Source organism: Haliotis cracherodii, unplaced genomic scaffold, assembly GCF_022045235.1.
Source record: "Haliotis cracherodii isolate W230 unplaced genomic scaffold, xgHalCrac1.p SCAF_10, whole genome shotgun sequence".
NCBI lineage: Eukaryota > Metazoa > Mollusca > Gastropoda > Lepetellida > Haliotidae > Haliotis > Haliotis cracherodii.
Genome location: NW_027266265.1, coordinates 52897241 through 52917224, shown reverse-complemented (window position 1 = coordinate 52917224; position 19984 = coordinate 52897241). Strand labels below are relative to the sequence as shown.

The window sequence follows — 19984 nt, the reverse complement described above, 5'->3', positions numbered from 1 at the left end:
AACAAAGGAATTTGGCCAAGACGTTTAACTTAAGCTTCGGGAATATCGATGATCTGATATCATTCATAACCATCGCATAGCCAATTCCCTTCCACTGATTTACCCATCTGAACTAGAAATATAAGGGGCCAGTGACGCTGTCTCATCTGTTTCATATTTAAATCTATGGATTAAGATTCAGAGTGAAAATAGACTATCCACAAAATAGAAATATGACAATAGGGATGACTTTAACTTTCCAATAGTCAACTTTCTCTTTTCATCGAGCAATATTCCAGCAGCTCCATTCTTTGGTGTCTACATTCAACAACTTTGGCGATCAATCGAGCATGCCTTAACGACATGAGCGCCGTTGTACAACCCGATATAAGGTGATCGTAACTTCCATACCTTTACAGACTTACGACAGTCGTAGCGCTATAGTTGTGTTGTACAACTCTCATTATCGGTCTCATACGAGCATGAGACATCGGGGTCATTGAAGCCCCACGGGCGCTCTACATACACAGACTTACGACAGTCGTAGCGCTATAGTTGTGTTGTACAACTCTCATTATCGGTCTCATACGAGCATGAGACATCGGGGCCATTGAAGCCCCACGGGCGCTCTACATACACAGACTTACGACAGTCGTAGCGCTAAAGTTGTGTTGTACAACTCTCATTATCGGTCTCATACGAGCATGAGACATCGGGGCCATTGAAGCCCCACGGGCGCTCTTCATACACAGACTTACGACAGTCGTAGCGCTATAGTTGTGTTGTACAACTCTCATTATCAGTCCCATACGAGCATGGGACACCGGGGCCGTTGAAGCCCCACGGGCGCTCTACATACACAGACTTACGTTCAGGCTCCTTCTGTAGGCGTCTTAGCATCAACAGCTGATGAAGGGACGAGTCTGCTATGGGCATCCCCCGCTCGCCGTGGCCATGATTGTGGACAGATGGGGCTCCGGTATGGGCGTCTGTAGGGTAGGGCCTTTCGTCAATGACAAGGTTGTCTTCTAGCGAGAAAATACATTGAAACTTAAAACCACAAACCAAATGCTAAAACGCATCTTGAAACAACCCCTTCCACTCTTTGAATTGAAAAGGGTACATACACCCTTCAACTATTTTTATTATTGAGAGTAATATATACGCTGCAAAATCAAAGTTTCTGTACTATCCCACACCCTAGGGACCTCCACATGTGAAAACCTCGTGCATTCATCCTTGAGACATTTGTGGCTTCCAATATTATATATTGGGTCCACTGCGTAAATATCTTCTCTCATCCACCTTGACTTTTGACTATTGCAAAAAGCGGGACACATTTTGCCTTATTCGAAAGGGATAGCGGGCTTGGGGTGTTGGACTTACATGGTTAATTTCAAACTCTGAATGAATTAAGTGAGTGATCCGGTGAGATGGGTTTAAAACCGCTTTCAAAAGTATTCCAGTTATATCACGGCGTGTTAGCTTGATGTGGGAGGAAAGCCCGGAGTGATGCAGGTCTCAGACGTTTACCACTTCGGTGAAACCCACGAGCACGGATATGGTGCTGACAAACCTAGAAACATAATCGGGGCGAACCTGGATTCGAACCCACAATCAGAGGGTTCTGGCGTGACCAAGGGACGCAACTCTGAACAGCGAATCGCGGCGCGCCCCTTGACTGTGTATGAGTACCGATCGTACACTCCGCCTTTAACATACTAATGTATGGAGACTAGTCCTTCACCTGTATCCATCTCTTCCTCTTTGAGGGTGTAGGGGGCATGTGCTGCACCCACGGAAGGGGCTCTCCTATCCGGTAGGGGGATAAGATCTTGGACATCGATGCCCCCTAGATCCGACCCCAGACTGCTGACTCGGATGCCTGTCTCGCTCTCTGCAACATAGGCAGGTGTACATGTACAGTTAAACCAAACATCCACGGCTCCTTTCTTGTTCAGTACAGTCAAAGTTTATTTCTCCGAAAACCCACCAACTGTGGTACAAGAGTATACATATAAATACACACCATGTAACCTATAAAGTCCAGTTGGCAACCTACTTAAGTGATTTAGACACATTTACGTAAGAATTTATTTAAATGAAGAATAAATCTGGTCGGGTATTTTTAGGAAAGAATGTTTTCGATATTTGACACATATTTTGCCCGATATAACATTTTTTAGGAAATAAAGAAATCGTTGTTGGAGGAGAGCTTCACACCTAAAAAGATAGTGAAACTCGTCTCAGCAGATGAATTGCCTAGTGTACAGACATGTTCTTCTCTCACCTCACCATCGGCCGGTTTTAAAGGGCACATTATGATACGATGTGCGAAATTTTCAAATAGGTAAATATATATATTTTTTAACGAACTTTTTAAATTATGGTGTTAGAACCTTTCGAATTTTGATAAAATGATTTCCCGCCAATAAATTGATCTCAAAGAATTCTTTGATAAATACTGGGTCCATTTCGGGTCACTGGTTCAAGACATTGTTTTCTATAAAAGATAGAGTAAGTGAGTGAGTGAGTATGGTTTTACACCGCTTTGAGCAATATTCCAACAATATCACCGCGGGGAACACCGGAAAATGGGCTTCACACATTGTACCCATGTCGGGAATCAAACCTATGGCTTCCATATCGTATCACATACATTATGTTACAGGGTACCACCGTCTAGTTGCCATGTTATTAGATACTTCAAATTCTACACCTACCTCCGGAAATAGTATCCGATACTGTCTTGGGAATATTACTGGACATCTGGAAATGAGGTTGTTACATTAATAACATTTACCAAAACAATTCTTTACTCTGATAATATATTTTACTGGCATTATAGCCTGATAGCAGCATTTACTGACATACTTTACTCTGATAATATAATTTACTAACGGTCTTATCCTAATAACAATCTTTACTGACACACTTAACTCTGATAATATAATTTACTAACGGTCTTATCCTAATAACAGCATTTACTGACATACTTTACTCTGATAATATAATTTACTAACGGTCTTATCCTAATAACAGCATTTACTGACATACTTTACTCTGATAATATAATTTACTAACGGTCTTATCCTAATAACAGCATTTACTGACATACTTACAATCCTGAACAAAAGCGTATTACCCTCGTGTGTTTCCGCATCGTAAATATTATATACTACTTAGAAGAAGTTAAAGACTATAGCTATATGAAACAATCGGGTGTTCTTTAACTTCTTTTGAGAAGTATATCTCAGGAATAGCAAAATATGTCACCAAAGGCTCGCATAATACATCAAGTATTCCTTATAATCACATATGACGTTTTCGCCAAGGAAATACACTCGTCTAGTACTAAAATTTACTAACATATTACATATTTATTGACCGCCTCCCTGGTCTAGAGGTAGAGCGGCCGCCCGGAGAGCGGAAGGTCCGGGGTTCGATCCCTGGCCGCGTCATACCAAAAGACATTAAAAGATGGTACTTGTTGTTACTCCGTCTGGCGCTCGGCATTAAGGGGCTAAAACAAGGACTGGTCGGCTCGGAGTCAGTATACTGTGTCTGAGTGGGGTATTAATGTTAAACTGCGGCATGGTATCTCTGTGCTAGCACTATAAATCAGCATCAGTCCGGACTAGTACAAGCAGCCACACACACATACACACACGTACATGCACGTCGCTATATAAGTGCAATAATCTTGGACGCGACGTTAAACCCAATTTCACCTCACCTCACAAATCTATTCGGTGCACACATGATGTTAATATTACAAACGTAATACTGAGTGAGTGATTGACTTCAGTTAGATCACGGTGTGTCGGCGTGAAGTAGGAGGAAAGCTTAACTGATGTGGGGGGAAGCCTGTTTGATGTAGGAGGAAAGCCTGTTTGATGTAGGAGGAAAGCCTGTTTGATGTAGGGGGAAAGCCTGTTTGATGTAGGAGGAAAGCCTGTTTGATGTATGGGGAAAGCCTGTTTTATGTAGGAGGAAAGCCTGTTTGATGTAGGAGGAAAGCCTGTTTGATGTAGGAGGAAAGCCTGTTTGATGCACGTGTTTACTACGAGTATAGGCATAATGCTGACAAAACCAAGGAACAACCAGGGCGAATCTGTGATTCGAACCTATAATCATAGATTTCTGGAACTGGACACAGCTTTGTACAGCGTAATGTGGCGCCTTAGACAAGTGGGCCAGTCGCCCCTCAAAAGAGAATATAAACTTTCGATCGAAAAGCCGGTCACATAAGAAAGATATAAGATATCTTATAAAATATCTTTGATATAAGATCAAATTGCCGCAATAGTGAGACAATTCGATATGACGTCATCCATTGTTCATGATGTAAAACCTCATGACGCCATCAGCACAATAGGTTGACCGCGGTGAAAATGCCTTTGTATGTTTGATATTCATAAATATTCGTAAAATCACAATTGGTAATATAAAGAAACACAACTTAAATAGATATCCACCTCTTGTGAATACATGCAGTACTGAATATCAAAGTCTCGATACACAACCATTCATTGAAAAGGAACAGACAATACCCAAGTCCTTGTTGCTGGTTGGGTTTTTATCGACTGTAAAGTGTCTTCCATTGAATGTTCGAGTACTTCAAATACACTAAAGTAAAACAGTCTCATGCTGGAGCCTAATACTGAGGACCAGCGCTAAAGTCTAATCCTGAAATCTTATGTGCTATGCTATCAGGACGTACCTCTTGTTTAATGGCGGAGGAGTGGGCGTAGTGGTCGTCAGCCTCATAACGTTGTGGTACGCCGTTACGGCGGTGAGGTGATTCTTGACCTGGTAAATGAATAATTTTGTATAAACATTATTTTTGTTAAATGTGGTGGGTTTCCTGTGTTCATGCATGGCAGCAGTATATTAGGGACCTACAAAAGCCTTAAAGCGTCAGTTGATGCTCAAATTGTTTGGCCAGGTTAGTGTGGGGAAGTTCTAGTTCTTGACTGGATCATTGCATTACATTTCCTCGGCCATGCCATCTGGTTGCACGCAACCTCACGGGGTTACCTTAGCTCAGGTAACTGTCAGATTTCAACATCCACTTACCCTTTATGTATATGATCCTGTATCCAACACACACCCTTCTAGGGCAGGATCATGCAGAAAACACTCATCCTCCTAGAGCAGGATCATGTATCCAACACTCACTCTCCTAGGGCAGGATCATGCAGAAAACACTCACCTTTCTAGGGCAGGATAATTCAGACAACACTCACCCTTCTAGGGCAGGATCATGTATCCAACACTCACCCTTCTAGGGCAGGATCATTCAGACAACACTCACCTTTCTAGGGCAGGATCATGTATCCAACACTCACCCTTCTCGGGCAGGATCATGCAGAAAACACTCATCCTCCTAGAGCAGGATCATGTATCCAACACTCACTCTTCTAGGGCAGGATCATGCAGAAAACACTCACCTTTCTAGGGCAGGATCATGTATCCAACACTCACCCTTCTCGGGCAGGATCATGCAGAAAACACTCACCTTTTTTGGACATCATAATTCAGAAAACACACACCTTTCTTGGGCAGGATCCTGTAGCGACACTCACCCTTCTAGGGCAGGATCATGTATCCAACACTCACCCTTCTAAGGCGGGATCATGTATCCAACACCCATCCCTCTAGGGCAGGATCCTGTAGACAACACTCATCCCTCTAGGGCAGGATCATGTAGACAACACTCACTCTTCTAGGACAGGATCATGTAAAAACCACTCACCCTTCTAGGGCAGGATCCTGTAGACAACACCCACCCCTCTGGGGCAGGATCATATCACCACCTCCTTTTGACAGGACTTGAAGGAAACTGTCGCCAACATTCACTCACCTTTCTTTGGCAGGAACCTGTAGACTCTGAAAGGGCTGTTGCCGTCCAAGTTGCTCATGTCCTTGATCTCCTGGATGTCCGGGAGTTTGTTCAGGGCACAGCGGAGCCGGGTCTTCCAACTCGGCCAGTCAGGCTGGTCGATCCCGTCCCGGAACCGCCCAGTGTGAATTGCCCACTCCTTTAACATGAATGACATGTAGTTAATGCACTGTATCTTCTGGTGATGCGGTTCGCCCCAACGTCAAGGCGAAGTGAGGTGAAATGGGGTTTAACGTCACGTTCAAGATTATTGCACTTATACAGACGTATGTGGCAGCTTGTACTAGCCTGGACTAATGCCGGTTTTATAGTGTGAGATACCCAATGAGACACCATACCCAGTTAAACATGGACACCAAACTCAGACACAGTATACTAACTCCAAGTCGACCTGTCCTTGTCTTAACCCTTTAAATGCCGAGCACCCGGCAGGGTAACAAGTACTTTAATCGTCTTATGGTATTACGCGGCCGGGAATCGAACCACCGACCCAGGCAGACGCTCTAACCATTAGACCACGGACGCGGCCCCAGGCTCAAGGAATACACAAAGTACGTTGGGTTGATAGTGATTCATATAATTGACGGAATCGTACAATGGACAGTGGATATTTCTGATGACTTGAGATTTCTTTTGTCGCTTTCATCTAAGTGAGGTAAGATAAAGTATTACTTAATGAGTAAGTGAAAGGGTTAATGGGGCAAAGAGGGAGAGGAGGATGTAGAGATAGAGGGGGAATGAGTATTTGACTCAAAGAGCGAGTGACAAAACGCGTTCCGGAGGAGATAGTTGAGTGAGTCAGAGACGGAATGTGTGTAGGAGTAATTTGGATGCGGAAGGGACTTATAGCCGATGATAAATATAAACTAAAAACCTTGCGGTCCGCATGTACTACATGAATGAGTGAGTTCAATTTAACGCTGCTTTTAACAGTATTCCAGTTATATCGCGGCGTGTTAGCTTAATGTGGGAGGAAAGCCCGAAGTGATGCAGGTCTCAGACGTTTACCACTTCGGCGAAACCCACGAGCACGGGTATGGTGCTGACAAACCTAGAAACATAATTGGGGCAAACCGGGATTCGAACCCACAATCATAGGTTTCTGGCGTGTCAAAAGGACGCAACTCTGCACAGCGAATCGCGGTGCCTTAGACGACAGGGCCACCCGTGCCCCCATGTACTACATGAACATAAGCACCTACCTTGAATATGAGTGAGTCGCTCTCAGACCAGTCCTGTTTGCCCCCATGTTTCCAGGGGATCTTGAAGATGTACTGACCACGGTCAACCCACTCCAGGCCGGGGAAGTTACCGCTGTTGATCTTCGCCTCCAGCCACGGCCGAAGACGTTGTCGGTTTTGCGGCTCGTTCAGGTGTGACGACGACATCACTCTGAAGCAGTCATAGGACATCGTATACGTCAGATTACTCGGTGTAATAGGGGCATATGATATCAAAGTGGCTATTTTGCGTTCTGCTCAGAGCGAGCGAGCGAGTATGGTTTTACGCCGCTTTTAGCAATATTCCAGCAATAACACTGCGGGGAACATCAGAAATGGGCTTCTCACATTGTACCCATGTGGGGAATCGAACACGGTCCTTCGGCCTTTTCTATGGGGGTCCAAATAATACTATTTGGCAAGTTACTTGGGATCCCTTACACAATATATGTGAACTTTCATGAACAGTTTCAGAGTTATCATGAGGTGTTCAATACGTTTCTATGGTAACACCAAAGACAAATAAAATTGGAATATTTCCAAAAAGACACAACTGGATAACTTAGACATCGCTGGTTTCAAATTTCAGGAATTCATATCGTAATGGTTCCAAAACCAAACGTGACGAGATGAGAGGCTTATCTGTACAGAACAGTATTACCTACGCGTATGCGTTAACCTGCTAAACGATCACTTTCCAGTATTTGACCGATGAATGAGTCGCTGGGTGACCGGTTTGACAGACCGGTGAAAAGATTATATAATTGATAAATAATTGCTGGATGAATAAACAGATAACATAAATGAATGAATCAGGTCATCAGTTATTTCTTAATCATTAAGTATCTACTCACATGTCATCAGTCACATTGAGTATTTGACCATTTTCTATGGGTATTGAATTTATTTGAACCTTGGATCCAGTCTATTGGCGATGATTAAACCAACGAAAAGACATTTTATGAAAAATATTTCCATACAAAATACTGTTTCTGGTAACTTCTAATTTTCTTCTGTTCACATACTGCATCAAATGTGTCACATGTCGCATAAGCTCACAACAGAGGTACATATGTAAGTTGCAACAAGGAAACAGCGTCATCACTATACCCCGCCATGGGGCACATTATAATTTTGTTTGTTCATATAGGAGTGAATATAAACTATAAAGCCTTAAGAAGAGACATGCACTTGAGCCGATTTATGTCACCCCCCCCCCCCCCCCCCCCCCAAAAAAAAAAGAAGATAAAATGTGAAATTAATTCACACAAAAGGCCCCTTCTCTGGAAAAAAGTAACTCAGTCTTGATAAGTATATCTTGGATAAACTAACTTCAGTAGCACCCGCCACTCACGCAATTTTCAAGGTAGAAATGTTTGTTTGTTGTCCTCCTGCCATACGACTGTGGCCGACAAGCGAGTGTTGACCAGACAATCCCGTGACACTGGCTCGCTTACAGATACCAGTGATATTAAAGTGCAATCCTGACGGGATAGTAAGGATTTAGTTAATATTATAACAAGTTTATTATGATTTGAATCAATATTCCAGTGAATTAAATAATTCACCCTCAAATCTGGACAGTAATGATATTGTGAAAATGTACGTTGAAAGAAATAAACTTGGCGGTCTGTGAGAGGCGAGGCAAATGTAAGACAGTATGATGTGTGAGCTGGATGTCTTGTCAGAGTTTTGAAACGAACCAAGATATATATTTAACAATCATGGGCAAAAAATAAATAAATAATAACGTGTGTAAAATACATTTTTGCTGAATAAACGTTTACACTGGTCACACCTCCTCTAGTCGTGTTGAGATATGCATTATTACTAGGTAAAGCACGCATTATTCGCTTATGTTTTTGCATGACAGATTCGGTCCCGTTTCCGCATTGTTAGAGATATTTTCCATTCTGAAGTAACGCTTTTTGGTGTAACCGCCCTGACACTCAGTGGCACTGCAAGGGATTTCTTTTTTACCAAAAGCAACAAAAACATACTTCTTTATATTATTGTTTTCATGAAGTACAAGTGTGAAATTTAGTTGTAGTGTTTGGGAAATCGAACTTGAATATATATATATATACACTCTACATACATATATACCTCCTATACAAGTATACACTCTACATACATATATACCTCCTCTACAAGTATACACTCTACATACATATATACCTCCTCTACAAGTATACGCTCTACATACATATATACCTCCTCTACAAGTATACGCTCTACATACATATATACCTCCTCTACAAGTATACGCTCTACATACATATATACCTCCTCTACAAGTATACGCTCTACATACATATATACCTCCTCTACAAGTATACGCTCTACATACATATATACCTCCTCTACAAGTATACACTCTACATACATATATACCTCCTCTACAAGTATACACTCTACATACATATATACCTCCTCTACAAGTATACACTCTACATCATATGTACCTCTACAAGTATATACTATATATACATATATACCTCTACAAGTATACACTCTATATAATATGTACCTCTACAAGTATATACTATATATACATATGTACCTCTACAAGTATATACTATATATACATATGTACCTCTACAAGTATATAATATATATACATATATACCTCCTCTACAAGTATACACTCTACATACATATATACCTCCTCTACAAGTATACACTCTTCATACATAAACACCTCCTCTACAAGTATACACTCTACATACATATATACCTCCTCTACAAGTATACACTCTACATACATATATACCTCCTCTACAAGTATACAGTCTTCATACATATATACCTCCTCTACAAGTATACACTCTACATCATATGTACCTCCTCTACAAGTATACACTCTACATACATATATACCTCCTCTACAAGTATACACTCTACATTCATATATACCTCCTCTACAAGTATACGCTCTACATACATATATACCTCCTTTACAAGTATACACTCTACATACATATATACCTCCTCTACAAGTATACGCTCTACATACATATATACCTCCTCTACAAGTATACGCTCTACATACATATATACCTCCTCTACAAGTATACACTCTACATACATATATACCTCCTCTACAAGTTTACGCTCTACATACATATATACCTCCTCTACAAGTATACACTCTACATACATATATACCTCCTCTACAAGTATACACTCTACATACATATATACCTCCTCTACAAGTATACACTCTACATACATATATACCTCCTCTACAAGTATACACTCTACATACATATATACCTCCTCTACAAGTATACACTCTACATACATATATACCTCCTCTACAAGTATACACTCTACATACATATATACCTCCTCTACAAGTATACACTCTACATACATATATACCTCCTCTACAAGTATACGCTCTACACACATATATACCTCCTCTACAAGTATACATTCTACATACATATATACCTCCTCTACAAGTATACACTCTACACACATATATACCTCCTCTACAAGTATACACTCTACATACATATGTACCTCCTCTACAAGTATACACTCTACATAGATATATACCTCCTCTTAAAGTATACACTCTACATACATATGTACCTCCTCTACAAGTATACACTCTACATACAAATATACCTCCTCTACAAGTATACACTCTACATACATATATACCTCCTCTACAAGTATACGCTCTACATACATATGTTTGTGAGGATACTGGTTTACTATGAATATTTGTGTTTTACTTTCGATCAAAGCTACGCAACGACCTCGCCTTATATTCAAATGATGTGATAGCGTTACCTTTATCATCAAGGTAATATTTTTTTGTTTTCAAAAGATTTACTAGTCATTAGGAAGTCGTAAGAAATTACACACGCGCACACAAACACGCACGAACGCACACACTGACAATAAGCTTCATTTACAAACCAAATAAGGAAATGCACATCTACTCACAACTCCGTGTGACCCATTTAAGTGGACGTCGTGTATCGTTATGCGTCATGACTCCCGATATAATATAATGACATTATAACCTGTGGCGGATACAATGCAGCTACATCACGATTCGTGATCACAAAGTCTGAAATAACACCTGGGACAGAATCAATAACAAAACGGTTAGGTGACACGTTTCCTTGTCACTGAAAGGCACACGATCTTTGATTTGTTTGTTGTTTAACGCCGCACTCAACAATATTCCAGCTATATGACGGCGGTCTGTAAATAATCGGGTCTGGAACAGACAATCCAGTGATTGACATCATGAGCATCGATCTACACAATTGGGATCCAAGTCAACAAGCCTGACCACCCGATCCCGTTAGTCGCCTTTTACGACAAGAATAGTCCCCTTAAGGACAAGCATGGGTTGCTGAAGATCTATCTACCCCGGATCTTCACGGGTCCACCACGTTGTTTTAGTGCTAATGTCCCGCATTGACCTTAGCTCACATTTAGCGACTGAATGAATCGCCAAATCAATAATACCAAACTTTTATCAACAGGGGGGCACGGGTGGCGCAGTCGTCTGAGGCGCCGCGATTCGCTGTGCAGAGTTGCGTCCCTTGGGCACGCCAGAAACATTGATTGTGGGTTTGAATCACGGTTCGCCCCGATTATGTTTCCAGGTTTGTCAGCACCATACCCGCGCTCGTGGGTTTCACCAAGGTGCTAAACGTCTGAGACCTGCATCACTTCGGGCTTTCCTCCCACATTAAGCTGACACGCCGCGATACAAATACTGTTAAAAGAGGCGTTAAACCCAACTCACTCACTCATTCAAATTTATCAACAGGGTTGACGCCCTGTTAATTATCGGATAAGGAACAGGCATACGCCCAACCATTTGGGGAAGTACGCTGACAGGCAATCAGCCAAGTCGCCAGGTCTGAACATCCGATCCCTTGAAGGGTCTTACAACAATCGTGGGTTATATTTCTTATCAAATTAAACGACATCTACTATGGTCCTTTATTTTCTGCAGTATTTGATTTGTTGGATGGAGAGAAGCACAACGCCCTTCAAGAATCACAATCATAAATGCATAAAACAAGTCAGCGAGCCTGACCACCCGATCCCGTTAGTCACCTCTTACGGCAAGCATGGGATGCTGAAGACCTATTCTACCCCGGATCTTCAAGGGGCGTAAAAGAATGTATACACCCTAGTATGATGTAGCTGAACATGAAACAAACAAGAAAAGATTACTCGATGACACGGGTATCATAGAGTTGTGTTTTAGACCTTCAGTTTCAGTCTTTAGCCTTGTAGTTTTGAAAATGTCAATTTCAGTTTTCAAGTCTATACTTTCTTTGGCTCGGCAGTTTCCATCAAATAAATACTGTCGTTCAAATAGTACGGCCTAGACTCCATTCAGATGGAAAGCGTTTAAAATTGATTGGTCTTCAAATAGAGGGTCCCACAAACATTAACACTGCATCAAATGACATTAAACAGACACTTTAGTTTCACCCAATCAATCGTTTTGTTATCGTATGATGCTGTAAGTGGGCTAGGGGAGAAGAGTGCCGGTGGCTTGACATGTAGGTCATGCGTGGGACAGGAAGTTTTTCAATCATATTGACGCGCTCTCCGAGAATAGCCTTCACAGATAACCCCTGACACCCGGAAAGAAGGCATTCCTGGGAAATAGCTGTTTAAATAATTAAGTCAAAATGATTTGATTAAAAGTACATAATAACAAGTTAGCAAAGTGTCGGAGATAAAAGCAAGGTCGGGAGGAATGAAATCAAGTCCATATAGTCAAGCTCTCCAACGACGTCGAAGTTTTCCGTGTACCAAGGTCACAATCATTACGTAATGAGGTTTTAGGAAATAAATAAATGTAATATAATACTAATATGGTATCGGTGGACATATTGGAAGCTTGTGCGCGTGATTCAAAATATTTCATATGACCATAGAGTTCAAGCTAGCAAATGAATGTTGTTTAACGCCGCAGGCAGATCATCTTCCCGAGGCAAGAGCGTACACTAGCCTTTTTTTTTCAAAGTCTTGTTTCCACCCTTGCCACACCAAGCCCACTTTCCTGTGCTAAATATGATTGGACTATTGGATAGTCCAATTACAGAACGTTTCACAAAATCAACACCCCCGACCGGCATTCGTCACCACTCGCCCCTTTCCGTAACCTGCAAGAAGACTCGTCCCCCTATCGATGAATGTTATGTGCGAAAATACGACAAACCAATCAGAATGCGCGTATGATTTCAAGTTCTTCGCCAAAGAATCCCTCAGAAACAATTTTTGATTTTACATATATCTTGCATCTAAAAATATACCCAAGACACAGTTAAATGTTAAGTCCCGATGTGCTTTTAATTGCATCTGAAATATATATAATATATGGGGACATATATGTGAAACATTACGCAACGAGTTGACAATTGTTTTAGGTATGCCCGTTTGCGCTAAGACGGAACCCGGTCGCAAAAATGGCCACGAGAGGGGCACGAGTCGCTATTCGGCTTGTCCCGGAATAACACGAGTTGGTCACGAATGCCACGACTGGTACACCTTCGTATGGAAGTGATTTACGGTTGCCTGTCATTTAACGCGTTCGGTTCCAAATTCAATTTAGCGGGGTTAAATCTACAGGTAACCTAGCTCTACATTGAAAACACAGTATTTTTATCTCCTAAATATACAAATCGCCGATCACCATTGTTGACGTAAAGTGTAATGACGTCACAAAAGGAGTGATGTCACAGGCTGGATGATGATTGACATCTTCCCGAGGCAAGAGAGTTAACTGACTATAAAAGTCCAGTTTCCACCCTTGCCGAACTAGGCTGGAATTACTGGACTCGATCGTGGCGCCACCAGTGGCTATTACCAGTTATGTCCCTTGTAAGCCTCTCCTATGGACCAATCAGATTCCACCTCTCGTATCACTTGCGTTTGCTTCACACAAAATGGTGGCGCCGAGTCAGGACGATCTGATCGATAATCAAGATCTATATTGTGATAAAACGGGCCTTACATCGCGAAAAGCATCAAATCAAGCACCTTGCTTAAAAACATGAAAAGATTTGGAAAATAGCTGCTGACAACGAGTTGGCGGTGCACATGCTTTGCAAATCCTGCAATCGATCGAAATCTGCACGACAGTTTACGAACCGGATTTCGATTTCGGTGCGCGATTTTGATTGGACTATGCATAAACTCGTTAGTCCAACCAAAACTCATTAATACCAGCCTAGTTCGGCAAGGATAGAAACTGGACTTTTAAGGTCAGTTAACTCTCTTGCCTCAGGAAGATGGATGATTGACGACTTGTCGCGATTGTAACATTCTCGACAAAACTCGATTCTGGATTCTAGAAACATTGTGAAATGAAGATTTTAAAGATATCAGAGGCCACAGTGGTTGCGTGGCATAGACACTCATATATACCCAATAGTGAGTGAGTGAGTGAGTGAGTGAGTATGGATTTATGTCGTTTCTAGCCATATTCCAGCAATATCACGGCGGGGTACACCAGAAATGGGCTTCACACACTGTACCTAAGTGGGGAATCGAACCCGGGCCTTTAGCGTGACGAGCGAACGCTTTAACTATTAGGCTACCCCTCGGCCGTATATACCTACTAGAAGTCAGACCGTCTGTAGCGGATGGCGCGGAATGTCGGTGGTTTCATCCCCGGCCGCGTCATAACAAAAGACGTTAAAGAATGGTACTTGTTTTTTCCCTGACATGCGCTCGGCAGTAAAGGCTTAAAACAAGGACTGCTCGCCTAAGTAAGAGTTCATATTCTATGCCTGAGTGGGATATCCATTTGAAACTGCGGCGCGGTATCTCAGTGGGCTATTACAAAAAAATAGATAACAGCATTAGCCCGGACTTATACAAGCAGTCTCTCTCTCTCTCTCTCTCTCTCTCTCTCTCTCTCTCACACACACACACACACACACACACACACGCACACATCGCTTCTTAAGTGCAATGATCTTGAAAGCGACCATAAACCTCATTCCATCACCGCCACTACGTGAAATCAAATATCCTAGTGTCCCAATAACGAATAGGCACATGTACCCGCGGCAACGCTTGTGTACCATGATAGAACGTGGAAATATACGCAGAATCACGTAGAGACGGGTGACATGGTAGAACTGTAAGATATACACTGAAGAACAACGGTAATACTTCCTGGCACTGTCAGTGTTGTCAAATAGTGTTGACCACAGTCAAAGTGTGTGAGTGAGTGAGTGAGTGAGGTTTTACGCCGCTTTTAGCAATATTCCAGCAATAGCACGACGGATATGGGAGCCGTACCAATTTACACATGTCAGAGGGGTACACAAAGTACGTGATCTAGACTTCCAGTTGACGGGCTTTCATTTTGTGGAAGCCTCGTTTGCTGAGTGGGTTAGATCGCTGACTTTGTGTGCTGGCGATTAGGTGCCTCACTCTGGTAATGTGGGTTCGAATCTCGGACGTGATTCAACCCCCAAAAGTACGAGAATCTCTGCTTTACTAAGAAAATGTTATCCAAAACATAGCATTTGTTACATTTGACCACTTTGTAAATGGCATTATTTGTTCATGACTACATAGGATGTAAGGAAAATATTGACGATATCAAAGAGGCTTAATTCACGAATATTTAATTTGTTTCAAACGGTATACCGTTTGATGAATGTTTGTGACTGACAAAATGCAGTTTAAGACAGACGAGGAAGAAGACATCGGTTCAACGAGAGCTGTCTGCAGACAACGTCCACGGCTATAAGTGCACCATGGACGTGACTGTCAATTCCTTGTGTCAGTTTATTTATTTATTTATTTATTCATTTGAAAACCAGTTGTGTTGAACACAGTAGTAGCTAAACACAAGACTCATAACTCATAATCTCACTGCCGCAAGTATTTAGTGTCTTATTTTAATTGTATTACACGACTAAGAGAATATCGTGCTCAAGGGCGGATCCAGCATTTTAAAAAGGATGGGATCCAAAATATAAAAATCCTCTCTCAGTGCAGAGATTCTCGTTTGGTTTTCAAAAGCCCCCCACCCCCTACCCTCCCCCCCCCCCCCAAATTATTATTCGACATTACACGGCCATTTAGTACAAGAAGTGCTATATGTGTAAAACAAAACTAAATACACATGACAAGTTTGCATAAATATATTTCATAAACTTATAAGATCAGAGACTATATATTTTAAAGAAAAAAATATTTTTTCAACTAATTTATATATATATATATATTCATTATACCACCTACCTGTGGTGAGAGTAGTCGTACCCAAGATGCTGCCTGAGATCAGTGGGCGGGGGCGGGTGCTGCGGATGCTGCGGGTACAGGGGGTGGTAAAACATGGGTGGCGTCGTCAACATGCTGACTCCAAACTCGATAAACAGCAGAGACAAAAACCTTAGTATTATCCAACCTAACACGCTAAATATAAACGCGGGTATCCTCGGGTCTAGCTCCACTGTCAATATATACGCCACTGGCTACGTGCGGACCACGCCTCTCCCCCGCAAAATGGAGTGTACTTCCCCGCCCCTAAGTGTTCAATGGGGCTGTCCCGATCGGACAATTCAAGCCTTGCAAGCCGCAGTTTCCCCTTCTTGACAAATGTAACTGCGCTCTCGGTTTCGATTCCTCGGAAATGAAAGCATTCTGAGTCAAGGCAGGTGTCAGGACAACATGAGATCGTTTTAGAAGCTACTGAAATATAGCTTTCCATCGCATGTTCACGTTGGGGCTTTGTGGTATGCGTTATATGTTCAGACTCATTCGTCACCACTCGCCCCTTTCCGTAACCAGCAAGAAGACTCGTCCCCCTATCGATGAATGTTATGTGCGAAAATACGACAAACCAATCAGAATGCGCGTATGATTTCGAGTTCTTTGTCTAATAACCTCAGAAATAATTTTTGATTTTACATATGTCTTGCATCTAAAAATATACCCAAGACACAGTTAAATGTGTTTAATCATACTGTATAATTCCGGACGTCCAGATGTGTTTTAAATTGCATCTGAAATATATATAAAATATGGAGAAATATATGTGAACCATTACGCAACGAGTTGACAATTGTTTTAGGTATGCCCGTTTGCGCTAAGACGGAACCCAGTCGCAAAATTGGCCATGAGAGGGGCACGAGTCGCTATTCGGCTTGTCCCGGAATAACACGAGTTGGTCACGAACGGTTCAGACTGTGAAGCACGGGTTGTCTGAACAAAGGATAACCTACACTCCACGATGAGTGCGAGCGTGTACTCATTATTGATAAAGTTGTTCCATATATTCGGTAGATTAAATTTAGATCAAATTTGAATAAAATAGATTATTGATTTATTAATTTTCATTTGATTGATTATTATGCATGGGGGCAAGAAATGTCTTTCCGCTAAATTAAGGTCAGTTGTATATGTATATTTACCAATTGAATCAGCTCGTGATTTCGAGTCACGCGATAGCCAACACAAATACTTCCTCCAATGGAGGTTTGAAGGGGGTGGGGTGGGGTATTTGGAAGAGGAGGGATAAGCTATATTTCCGGGAGCAAGATAAAATGGACAGATATCAATTGTAGGTCGTCACATCAAGCACGTTTGTGTCGATTTGCTTGTTACATGATTGTTCAAATGGAACGTTTTTTCACGAAACGATCAGAATGAGTGGGTGAGTGTAGTGAGGTGGATTAGTGTCGTTTGAACAGTATTCACGTTTTATCACGACGTGTCAGCTTAATGTCGGAGGAAAACCCGAAGTGATGCATGTCTCAGTCGTTTACCACAACCTACGAGCACGGGCATGGTGCCAGAAACCCAGAAACACAATCGGGTTGAACTGGAATTCGAACCCACAATCATAGGTTCCGGGCGTGCCCAAGGGACGCAACTATGCACAGGGCGTCTCAGACGACTGGGCCACCCGTGCCCCCGATATGATCCCTTATGAGCTGCACATTGGTTTAGGTAGTAAATCTATCCCATAGCAAACATCATTAAACGACAAAATAATGATAGCATGAAAGCACAGCCGCCACCAGACCTTATTTTTCGCATGATTGTCAACGGGTTAGCACAGAAGGAGAGTGAGTGAGTGAGTATGGATTTGCGCCGCTTTTAGCAATATTCCAGCAATATCTCAGCGGGGGACACCAGAAATGGGCTTCACACATTGTTCCCATGTCGGGAATCGAACTCGGGTCTTCGGCGTGACGAGCGAACGCTTTAACCACTAGGCTACCCGACCGGCCCACAATGGTTAGAGTGTGGGATGGTCAGACCTTTGAGTTCGATTCTCCTCATGGATAAGTGTGTGCGTCCCATCGTGATGTGACTGTAACATTGCTAATAGCGGTGTAAAACACTAGCCAATCACCCATGTAGAGTACTAAAGTGTTTTTTCAATCTATATGTATAGTTTGGTTTCCTAATGACCAGAGGGCACGGGTGGCCCAGTCGTCTAAGGCACCGCGATTCGCTGTGCAGAGTTGCGTCCCTTGGGCACGCCAGAAACCTATGATTGCGGGTTCGAATCCCGGTTCGCCCCAATTATGTTTCTAGGTTTGTCAGCACCATACCCGTGCTCGTGGGTTTCACCGAAGTGGTAAACGTCTAAGACCTGCTTCACTTCGGGCTTTCCTCCCACATTAAGCTGACACGCCGTGATATAACAGGAATAATGTTAAAAGCGGCGTTAAACCCAACTCACTCACTCACTCCAAACGTGTCCCCATTGCTCATACTATGCACCAAGTAATACAACATGGATCAAGGGCCGTAACTCTGTACAAATAATTTACAGGACCAATTTTCGAAATTAGTGTTAACAAGTATCTCGTAGGTAAGCATGGAAACTTTCATTACTGTAACTTTAGTAGTTTCTGAGTCCCAATTGCAGATACTATGCTCAATGTTGAAAGCACGGAGCAAGGGCCATAGCTATGTAAATAAATGATATACAAGACCAATTTTCGAAATCAGTCTTGACAAGTATCTCTTAGATGAGCATTCGAACTTTCATTCAAGTAACTTCAGTAGTTTCTGAGAAAATGTCTCAACATTGAACACACTAGCACCAAGTAATATAACATGGGCCGTAACTCCGTAAAACAATTTACGGGATCAGTTTTCGAAATCAGTCTTGACGAGTATCTTTTAGATAAGCGGGTAAACTTTCATTCAAGTAACTTCAGTAGTTGTTGAGAGAAACACATTCCCGATTCCACACAGTATGCACTAAGTTGAAAATCACGGGAAAAGGGGCCATAACTCTGTAAAAATGTATTTAAGATCATGACCAGTAATATCGGTGTTTAACATTTCATTTCTCTAACTTAAATAGTTTTTAAAAAGAACTGACACAGGGCCTAGATTTTCGAAACGATTTTAGCTAAGATAAAAAAACTTACGTTCAAAGATAAGATATCTTAAGGTTAAGATAAGATTTTCGAAACTATCGTAAACCTGTCGCAGATCGTTCAGAGCTACGATACCTATCGTAACTCTGACAGAGAACTCATTTGTGTTAGAGACTGAAAAAGCGGGTGTTTCCCATTGACGGCTCCAGATAAAGGCCGTATCGGCGTATGTACGGATGAAAATATATTTAAATATAATTTTGAAAACGTATCACATACCCATCACAGCATACATATACGGTCTAACATACATTTATAGACGCATTTTCCCCCAAATATATTCTTATTTTAAGCAGGGTATTTTCTTCGTAAAGAGCACACTTTATTTCCCTAAAAACACAGCTGTATACAGGCGGTGTTCATTATACACGCCATATTAAGTTTTGATGGGTTTTTTCTCCAACGCAAAGATATTACTGGGAGCACGTGAGACCGGAAATACCATGTAAGAAAATCTGTAC

The 19984-nt window shown here is 41.9% G+C and overlaps 1 protein-coding gene across 4 annotated transcripts in view; it reads right to left on the bottom strand.

Moving 5' to 3' along the window:
* LOC139454520 (interferon regulatory factor 6-like) overlaps positions 1 to 19984 on the bottom strand; it is a 49243-nt gene that overhangs the window by 14005 nt on the left and 15254 nt on the right. For 2 of the 4 annotated variants that reach the window (XM_071236289.1, XM_071236288.1), the window contains exons 2-7: positions 7087 to 7276; positions 5846 to 6023; positions 4703 to 4791; positions 2703 to 2748; positions 1727 to 1876; positions 849 to 1007 (exon numbers count right to left, since the gene is read on the bottom strand). In XM_071236289.1, coding sequence (XP_071092390.1) covers positions 849 to 1007; positions 1727 to 1876; positions 2703 to 2748; positions 4703 to 4791; positions 5846 to 6023; positions 7087 to 7272 — 808 coding nt within the window. In that variant the 5' untranslated portion in view covers positions 7273 to 7276. Of the gene's footprint in view, positions 1 to 848; positions 1008 to 1726; positions 1877 to 2702; positions 2749 to 4702; positions 4792 to 5845; positions 6024 to 7086; positions 7277 to 16362; positions 16720 to 19984 lie in introns of those variants that run through there. The other 2 variants (XM_071236286.1, XM_071236287.1) reach the window with 2 other exon arrangements.